Source organism: Xyrauchen texanus, chromosome 20 (assembly GCF_025860055.1).
Source record: "Xyrauchen texanus isolate HMW12.3.18 chromosome 20, RBS_HiC_50CHRs, whole genome shotgun sequence".
In the NCBI taxonomy this organism is placed as follows: Eukaryota; Metazoa; Chordata; class Actinopteri; order Cypriniformes; family Catostomidae; genus Xyrauchen; species Xyrauchen texanus.
Genome location: NC_068295.1, coordinates 29,933,759 through 29,944,740, shown reverse-complemented (window position 1 = coordinate 29,944,740; position 10,982 = coordinate 29,933,759). Strand labels below are relative to the sequence as shown.

Genomic DNA, 10,982 nt, shown 5'->3' with positions numbered 1-10,982 from the left:
CAAGGTTGCATTTGGACTCAACCAAGGGAATAAACAATACACATGATCATAATTCCTAAATCATCTTTTTATTGTTTACAGATACAGAGTTAAAAAGTTCTAAACTTGTATAAATTAACAATAGCTACAATAGAAAACACAGAAGGAAACGAGCAACTTAATGTACATAAATTTCACCTTTTTTTATTATTATTATTTTTTACATGCATTTAGGAAATACCAGGGTGTCCGATGCACAAACGGATACTATTGATTTATCTCACAATGAGGAAAGTGAATAATTAGATTTATATGATCAGAGTTTAGAGTTCAACATTGCTTTGTTTCAGTCGTTCCCATGGCAATGGGTCGCATTCCTCTGTGACCATAGTGTTTCGCCTTTCGCTCCAAAAATACTCGAGATCCGGGAGAGTTTGACAATCCGCGTCTGAATGCCTCTCTGTAATGGTCAGTGTGGGCACACAGCCCCTCTCATCCAACACCTTCATGACAATTGCGCGCATCTCATTTCCGTTCCCCTCAATCTTCTGTCTGTGTTTACCTCCTCGACAAGCTAACAGAGAACACAAATCGCTAAGACTCTCTCTGAGCGGCACGTGCATGGTGAGGAGGATGGCGGGAAAGAACGCGCTGCTCAGGTAAACGCACACCTGAGAGAAGATCAATAAACCAGCTGAAGGTTTGCAGCTCTCGTCAGAACTGTGACGTATCCACACCCAAGAGGCCCACTCCGGCAACATCATCAGCGCGTTCATTGCGATGACGCTTAAATACAGCAAATAACTCTTATAGAGATGCGGCAGACTAGTCTCCCCGTGCGTAGTCGGGTTGATGTGGAAGATGGTCCTGATGTGGCACATAACGGACAGGGTGATGGGAACAACATAGATGCCCAGTGGTAGAATCTTACTGAACACACGCATCACATCCTGGGAGGAAGAGGGCAATTCAGAGACACACAGGCTGATGTTGCCCTCATCCTTTAACCTGGAGAATACGATATCAGGAATTGGAAACACTAGCGCCACTGTCCATATTATCACTAAAGTTATCAGGACGCGCTTTTGGCGGAAATTCGAGTGGCCACCTGGATGAGATGAGAAGTTATGGCGTGCCTGGCTTGTTGCTAAAAGCACGAAAGCTTTGACCGCCAGACAACTATGTTGGATCCACTCTGTAGTTCTGCAAGCCATTATTCCGAGTGTCCAAGTGCGCCTGTAGTATGTGACTGCGCGCACGGGAGCGCACAGTGAGAGTATCAACAAATCAGATGCGCTTAAGTTGGCGAGCATGACATACGCTTCGGATGCTCTCCGATTGGCAAATACGTGGATAAGCACCACAAGCACCAAAACATTCCCTCCGATTCCAAGCCCACTGATCGTACTGAGAAGGGCTGGTACGATCACCGAAGTATCGTCACCTTTTAACTGTTGAATGCCACCATCGAAACTCACAAATGGGCTGTTCATTGCCATGCCCAATTTAACGAGTGCCACGGCGTAATCCAAGAGAGGCAACTTGTTAATGATGTGGATGAAAACAGAGTCGCCGACGCAGCGTGCAGTACAGAGCTCCCGCAGTTGCGTATACGCTTGGCTGCAGATGCGTTATTTTAAGAGATGCCATTTAGTGTCGTAGTAGGCCTACTCCAACGTCATCGTAGCTGAGGGGAAACGCAAACTCAGATTTGTCTATTGTGTTTAGAAACTAACTAATGGCGTTTTCCACTTTCTTTAAAATGCCGCTTGAAAGACGTCAACATAAACAACAGCAGTTTGAAAAAGCATAAATCTCATAACCTATTTTTGAACTTTATAGGACTGTGTTTGCACTATACATCCCAAAACTGTAATTTGCAAGTGATCCATATTGCAAAAATATATGCAACACTTAATTCAAGTGACCCACTGGGAGAATTATATCCATAGGAGACTGGTAATAGTGGTAGGTCTATCTAAGGAAAGAAAAAAATGACATCCAAGAAGAGTCTGCCTCTTTCTTCTGGTCTCTTCTTAAGGAATAGTTCACTAAAAAATTTAAATTGTAAAGTGTAACTTTCTTCCTTCTGCTAAACACAAATTAAGATTTTTAGAAGAATATCTCTGCTCTGTAGGTCCATACAATGCAAGTGAATGGTGACCACAACTTTGAAGCTCCCAAAAGGAGACAAAGGCATAAAATGTAATCCATACAACTCCAGTGGTTTAATTAATGTCTTCTGAAGCGATCCAGTTAATTTTGGGTGAGAACATACCAAAATATAACTCCTTTTACACTGTATATCTTGGCATTGCAGTCTCTAGGCACCATCATGAGATCATGGTCGATTACACTTCCTAGTGCTTGATGCATGTGAAGAACGCTAGATGGTGCTATAGGAAGCGTAACTGAGCTTGAAATCATGATCGCGGTGGAGACTGCTATTAAGATGTACAGTTAAAAAGGAGTAATAGTTTGGTCTGTTCTCACCCAAAACCAACTGGATCGCTTCTGAAGACATTAATTTAACCACTGGAGTCTGATGGATTATGTTTATGCTACGTTTTGGAGCTTCAAAGTTCTGGTCACCAATTTAGTTGCATTGTATGGATAGAGTTGAGATTTTCTTCTAAAAATCTTAATTTGTGGTCGACAAAAGAATGAAAGTCATACACATCTGGGATGGCATAATGAGAATTTTCATTTTTAGGTGCACTAACCCTTTTATTCAGATCTGTCTGTGTGTTTTAGGGACACATTGGGTTATAAAATGCCTAAAAAAATTATTTTATTCTAAAAATGCAGTTTTCTTTTAGAAGTATGTAAATATTTTAGCTAGTGCATAGACATTATAAGTAATTTTGTATAAAAACAATGACAGTCTGTGTCTGCATTTAGATTTTTCTTGTATATTCAGCCAGTAAAGCATCTTGTGGGTCAGACGCCCTGCAGTCAGTCTTTTCAGACCTACTTATACAGTTCTGCGTTGACGGAGATATGTGCTTTCTTCTAATGACATAGGGCCCTTGGGTTTGATTTTGTGATTTCTAACAACAAAGAGAGAGCAATATAACATGCTCACTTAATGTGCACAGGACAGTCAGGAAGGTTATTTTTATTCCTCTTGGAGAATCTCCTGGATGGTGAAAGTAATGTTTTTACTTCAGGGATCAGAGTAGATCTCTCTCTCGCTCTCTCTCTCTCTCTCTCTGTCTCTCTCTCTCGACTCACAGAGCATGTATTTAAATGCCTGTAGGGCATTACAAAGCCATAAATAAAAATCTTTCAAATAAACAATGAAAAAATCAGGTCAGCATTATTGATGGAGGTAAATTTCAGCTGGGGATCAGTGTAATTGGAAATTATAAGGCAGATTTGGAAAATGGCAAAATATACTTCTCTTTTTGAGACAAACACAAACAAACAAAATCCCCTATACCATGATTTTATGGTATTGCTATTGGTATCTCAACCAATAAAATAAAATAGCAACCCTTACTTACAGTACAATTGTATAAATTGTATACAAATAATAAAATAAAAAACATTTATATAACATATGGGTGTCAGTTAAAAAAAACTTACCTTTTCCTATGAGTAGACTTATGATTTCAAGATCTTTTTTCCCCTAAAGACTGATCTTAAAACATCATAAATGTTTTTTTGGAAAACACTTTTAACTCAGTTTCATTACTTTCTGAACACTTTTGAACCTTGTATAATAGCGTTTTTATTTGTATTTTTATTATCACAAACAAGCAAGAGGTATGTTGTTATCATACAAATAATTAGGCCTGGTCATGTTTTTCTTTTATAGATCAATAACGGCTATTTATCGAGTTGCACAAATAAATAATAATATATAGAGAAAATAAATATACGGTTAAAGAAACTTATATAATTGGCAAATGTTTAAAGTTTTCACACCTTTCGCATGGTATTGGTTTAAATTAAACATAAGATTAGACATACATGTAGCTATCCAGAAGAGGGCAGCAGAGTCCAGAAAGCCATACTTTTGTTTTTAAAGACAAATTTACTATAATTATTCACATAATAACTTCTCAAAGAGATTCGTTCTTTTTATATTAATGGATCTAAAACAAGTTGTTTCACACACAAGTGAATTTGAAGTTGTACAAAAAATATCTATATATTTTACACACACACACACACACACACACACACACACACACACACACACACACACACACACACACACACACACACAAAGCTTTTACACACACACACAAAGCTTTTACACACACACAAAGAACTTTTACACACACACACACACACACACACACAAAGCTTTTACACACACACAAAAAACATTTACACACACACACACACACACACACACACACACATACACGCACGCACACACACACACACACACACAAAACTTTTACACACACACACACACACGCGCGCGGCGCGCGCACACACACATTTTGCGCCATAAAATATGTGACGCCATACGCGCGGAAATGGCATATTTTTTATCTCAATCCATAAACATATTTTGCTTTTATGCATACAATTCCCGCGCTAATCTTATTAATCTTAAAATTATCTATGGTGGCGAATAATAAAAAGCGCTTATCCCGCGCGCTGGCCGCAGGGCGGGATTTCTCGCACGAATCAAGACCGGAATAAGCCACCTCAGCACATAACTGGTAACCTGGACGTTAGGTAGACCACTAAATAATCAAAAATGGATCGAAATTAAAAAAAGCAAAAAAAGTTAAATGAAATGAAGAGTTACATTGGGAAGAGATGGAGAATAAATAGAAGCCACTGTAGATAACGCGTGCACTATTTGCCCATCTATTTAACATTCATTGAATTGAATAATCCGACTTTATTATCGTAAATAGCCTGCATATTTACTATGAATATGCTAATTCATGTTTGCTGGAAGCGTTCCATAGCTAAATATGTTTTCATCAATATAGGCCTATGCATATCTCCTCAAGATTCACAGCATAAAGACTGCAGCTCGGAGAGAGCACTAGCAAAAATGTATAAGAAGGCGAGCATTCTTTGTCTTCAACCATCTTCTGATTGCCTCTGTTCTAGCCATTTCTAGCTACTCGCCCGAGGCCAGCCAAGTTACATTTCAATCAGTAGATTCATTGGAAAGTCATTACACAAAACCAGACGCTGAAAGGCATGACGTCATTAGCCTAACTCAGCGCTCATTAATTGGCTGTCACAACGGCGCAATCACCCGTGTTATCGTTTTCTTTTACGGAAAAATAATGGACAATTTATCATTAATCTAAAGCTAGAAATATTAACAAGTTAAATGTCATTTCCTGCGCTCCGCTGTGTTAATCCTCTCCTGTTGCTCTCTGCAAGCGTCTCCTGAAACTAAATATTCTTTGATTGCTGGTTTACACGTCCCCAGCCTATGTAAAAATTGAGCATTTATGTGGTAACTAAGCTGTACGATTTATGCTACTAATATATATCTTAGTTTTCTTTCTTTATTAGGCCTACACAGGCGTACACTAAAAAAAGTTATTTCTACATTGAATAAGTTACTTTAAGTGTGAACTTGAAAATATTAAGTAAATTCTACATTTGAACTCAATTCAAACATGTTAAAATTAAAGTAAATATTATTTATGATTGTTTTTTAGCTTTACAATGTGTAATCATGTACCAATCCTAAAGTAGAAAACCTTGTCATATGTATTTGCTAATTTTAGTAAATTTCACAGGTGAATGAAGTCAGTTGAATTCTCAAAGCTGCTGTTCATGCGCCGTGCTTGAATAATTATTGAGCTTGCATGGTTTCACTGTTTTATACCACTATTATTGTTGATTTTGTTGTACGTTTGGTAACTCCCTGTTTTGTGAAGACCAAAGTTAATTTTCTACTCAAAATGACCTGTTCATGTTCAAAAAATGTATCTGTTGATTTGTTATCATCATAGAGTTTTGTGCACAAAGTGTTCAGGTCTGCACACACAGCTCTGGATACTGTTTGAATCGCCATTAAAGCAATGTGATGTTGTCGACTATATAGCATGCATTAAGCTGAGGAAGGCTTCTGTGTGTCATGGGGTCCATGATTGAGTATGTAAAAAAAAAAATAACTTTGAAATGTTACCACACTTTTAAAAGCATGGTTTAACACAAATAAATCATAAAATAATAAATATTTAATGGCTGTGATCGTCCTATAAAAGCATAATTGTAACACTTTACAATAAGGTTGTCGACATGTATTGAGTAAAATGTACAAATAAAGGTTGAGTAAAATGTACTTATTTTGTACAGCCACCAATAATTGTATGTAGTATTTTCTTTCAAATATAATCTGTTAAATTTACTAGCAATTTATGCATATAAATTGTTTCCTAGGTTTTTTAAAGTAAACCCCACTCCAATTTCTTTTCAACAGAGGTTATTGTTTCTGAAAAAAATATATGCACTGATCAGCCACAACATTAAAACCACCTGCGTAATATTGTGTAGGTCCCCCTTGTGCCATCAAACCAGCACCAACCTGCATCTCAGAACAGCATTCTGACATGATATTCTTCTCACCACAATTGTACAGAGTGGTTATCTGAGTTACCATAGACCAGGGGTGACCAACCCTGCTCCTGGAGAGCTACCCTCCTGCAGAGTTTAGCTCCAACACACCTGCCTGTCATTTTCAAGTAATCCTAAAGACTTTGATAAGCTGGTTCAGGTGTGTTTGATTAGGGTTGGATCTAAACTCTGCAGGAAGGTAGCTCTCCAGGAGCAGGGTTGGTCACCCCTGCCGTAGACTTTGTCAGTTCGAATCAGTCTGGTCATTCTCCATTGACCTCTCTCATCAACAAGGTTTTTCCATCCACAGAACTGCAGCTCACTGAATGTTTTTTGTTTTTGGCACCATTCAGAGTAAATTCTAGAGACTGTTGTGTGTGAAAATCCCAGGAGATCAGCAGTTACAGAAATTCTTAAATACTTAAATGCGATTGATTATCTAATCAGCCAATTAAAATGGTGAGACTGGTTCGAACGAACAAAATCTACGTTAACTCAGATAACAACTCTGTACAATTGTGGTGTGGAATATCATGTCAGAATGCTGTTCTGAGATCCAGCTTGGCGCTGTTTTGGTGGCATGAGGGGGACCTACACAATATTAAGCAGGTGGTTTTAATGTTGTGGCTGATCGGTATATAAATATTTATATACTGTATAGATGAATTTGCCTTATACTGTATATATGATCTTTAATGTTGCAATTTGAGATGAAAGGTTAACCCTGTAAACTGTAGGTGTGCTTTATATTTTATCTTTTGATTATATCTTACTGAATTATTCATTAGCGTAAAAATGCCACCATCTTTGACATAAAGGTATAGGCATACATTATCTCAGTTCAGGTGAAAACACCAGTTAAAAGTTGATGTAACAAAACATGATGTCTCAATACCTGTTGAGCGTATCAAAATACCATCTGATGTCGAATACACATACAGTAACACCAAAAGCAGCAGCCAAACAAACAGCACACAGGCAGCCCATTATTGGTTAATGACTAGTAAATATAAGGGATGCTAGATTAATTTGAGATTATAATCATAAAAAGGCAACTTGATTACAATAACAGTCATTCTCTCTGTGGTCATCAGATTACGTGCAGTTACAATTGAAGGGCACCTCATTTGACTCAAAGAGCGAACAGATCTTTGCCATGACCTGTTTGAACACAAATCAATCAGCAGTCAAGGGCATAGACCAAAACAACGACACACGCACAGTTCACTCAGATTAAGACAGCAGGGATTAAGACAGTGGTCACGGCCAAGCATGTTCATAAATGAACTAAATCCGTTTGATAAATGCATAGAGATCTTTCTCCTTTGTATTTGACACAATGTGTGGGCTAGAGATGATGGCCTCAGACTAAACAAATAAACAAATTGCACACATAAACCTGCTGACACTGTTCGATTAGCTCTTGAGTATAGTGTACGCACGTTTCTAATCCAGGGTCACACCAAAGTGAAGCCTGTGTGCAGGACAAAATTAACATAAGACAAAGACTAAATGTGCCTATTGATGCTTGACAAAAATATGAAATTATAAGTGGACCGAGAGGAAGAGTGGGAATCGCTAATTTAGCACACTCCCACTCAAATGTCCTTTGTCCATTTATTTATTAATATATTTGTTTATTTTAGGGGTTCAGGTGTCTTCTTGTGTAATCAATATAATTATTAAGAACACATCATCACTCTTTGCCAATTTCAGGCCTGTGGCATGCACAGAATGCGGAGTAGGCCTCGTGATTTAAATGCACCAACACTTTTTTGTCCATGTGTACAATGTCCTGTGCTTACTTTGTGTAGGCCTACAGTGTCCCATTGTATTTGTACAACAATACTTTTGTGAAACAGGCCATAGCAGGTACTTTCAACGTTTTACTTAGTGCTTCAGGAAACCCTATCAATGCTCATTTTAGTTTGAACTGAATCTTTGGTGGTGACTTCAAGATAGTTCTCCTATATTCCTGAGTTAAATAATACAAAACAAATCGATATCTTGTTGCGGTCCATCACCCTTGACCTTGCAGTGACCATGGCAATAGACCGTGAAACAAAAGAGTAGAAAGGTTGGATCGTGTGTACTTTGTGTTTCCAATGATCTCCCGTTGAACACAGTTCACTCGCACATAAATTCACACAGATGGCCAGGAGGATCACAATTTATGTTTGAGGGGATATGCTGCTCATAATCATGACCACAGACCCTGTGATCTTTAACCTGTAACCTTTAACCTGCTCAATTATGTCTGCTCATTGTGGTATCCAATCACAATGGACTTCAAGATCAAACCCAAGTGTCTGTTTGCTTTATCTAAGCTGTTAGATAAACACTGGTGATCACTGACAGATTGGACCATTATGATTCAAACACAGGATACTCCTTCAAATTAGACCAAAAACCGAAAGCAAATTGAGTCTGTAATCTTTCATTCTCTGTCTTTCTAAAGATAATTTGTGATTGAAATGAATTGTGAAGTTCTAAAGAGACATCTGTCATAGAATGATGCACAGATACTTACGGAATCAGAAAAGTGTGCATCAGCACGTATTTGTTTGGATGTTTTTTAACCTCAATATTTAAGGCCAGTATTTGTATTGGTTTAGTTTCTTTTCATTGGTGTTGCTGCAGCAAAGAACATCTAAAATCTTGTGCACTCTCTTTCTTATTGCCACATACTTTAATCTATTATAGTCAACTCTTTTTCTCAATTGGACATCATGTTAAGAATGTCAGCACTAAAGTGCGTCACTGAGGGCCTTTTCTAGACTGGGTTCATTGTCAAATATGTAGTTTAAAGTTAGCACTTGTGCATGTATTGTAATGTTTTTTTTTTTTTTTTTTAAATGACTGCTAAGCTTTTTTTTCCTTAGTTTTATTGCTAAGACAGGGCTTTGAAAATTATATATTTTTTTAACTGCGATTAATCACAATAATATTTTTAGTTAATCGTGATTAATCGCAGATTTTGAAAATGCTGAAATTTGACACCATATATACTTCTTTTCCTCTCATGCATTTATTTCCATCTTTGGAAAGAAAACTATATGTAACAATAGTTCATTAACATTTTCCAAACAAAGATTTCCACAGTATATATATAGAAATGCATTCATACAGCACCAATTCAATTAATATGAAACGTTTTAATATCAATGCATAATGTTGTGTATTACTGGTACATGCAATAAATTCATTATCAGTATTTGTATCTGTATATGTTCAAATTACAAAATTATCTGTATCTGTCTTCGGATAGAACCAGATGTGGGCGGGGCTTACACCAGAAGTACGTCAAAACTAAATGAAACGCACATTTTTAAGTGTTACTCTTAATAATGATTCTATTAATAAAATATGAATTGTATATGCCTTTTCATAATAATAGCCTAATAATGATAATAATAAAATTATAATATACAATTATTATTTTAAAACATATACAGTATATATATATATATATATTCTTACTTAGCTATACATTGACTGTGGAATATGCTGTGGTTTCTCCTGGTATTTCAGATATTAATATCTGCATGAAACAGAATTTTCGTTTGTCTGTTCATGTATAACCCATAATCATAATCACACATTTTGCAGTGAATAATAAATAAGTCTATCATTAATTTTTACTATAGGAATTTACGACCATTACATAGTGAAATATTAATAATAATAAATTAATAGTTATATTGCGCCTTACCAGAGTTCAAGAACACTTAACATTTTCACATTTAAAGAAGAAGATGAAGAAAATTAAGTTTCAGTTTCTTCGTTTTACATATGGAGGAATACTCCGAATAGATGAATACTCTATGGAGCATTTAAACCTTTATGGAGCATTTTTACTTTTTTTTTTTTTTTAAATAAAGTCTTAACCAGTTAATAACTTTAATCACTGATGTGTTCAACTTTAAGAGACGGACAGACGACTTTAACATCGCGCTCATGTTCAGTCTATAAATAAATACATGAGAATCACATGTGAATCGTGTGATACATTAACATAGACATTTCAAGAAGTGGAAAGTGTATATGATGTCATCTCTTAGTTAATGTTACACTTGAAAAGCTCCAAACATGCACAATGTACAGATTCCACAAACTGAGTTGAGACTGCGGTCATCCGATCTGAAATCACAATGTGTGCATTTTCATTCATAAGGCTTACACTTTAGAAACATTGGCTGAACAGATTCATAAATTCGTTGTTATTTTGGATATGTTTATTTAAAATGTCGCTTTATCCTTGGGCTTTTTGGATAATCAGTCAAACTAATATTTTTTTATATTATTCGGATGAATCTGTTATTCGTTTTGTAGTCTTTATCCGTGCCTTTCCGAATAAGGTATTTGGCTTCGGGCACATCCCTGTAGTCTCCACATGGGCATTAAGTCTCTTAAACTCTCATCCACCACAATATTAATCAACCGGCAGACTT

The 10,982-nt window shown here is 36.6% G+C and overlaps 1 protein-coding gene across 1 annotated transcript; it reads right to left on the bottom strand.

Annotated features, from left to right (window-relative positions):
• Window positions 1–302: 302 nt before the first annotated feature.
• On the bottom strand, window positions 303–1,526 carry LOC127660574 (G-protein coupled receptor 151 protein-like). The gene has a single exon (XM_052150899.1). It carries the CDS (start codon window positions 1,476–1,478, stop codon window positions 303–305), a length of 1,176 nt encoding a protein of 391 aa, XP_052006859.1. The 5' UTR covers window positions 1,479–1,526.
• Window positions 1,527–10,982: the final 9,456 nt, after the last annotated feature.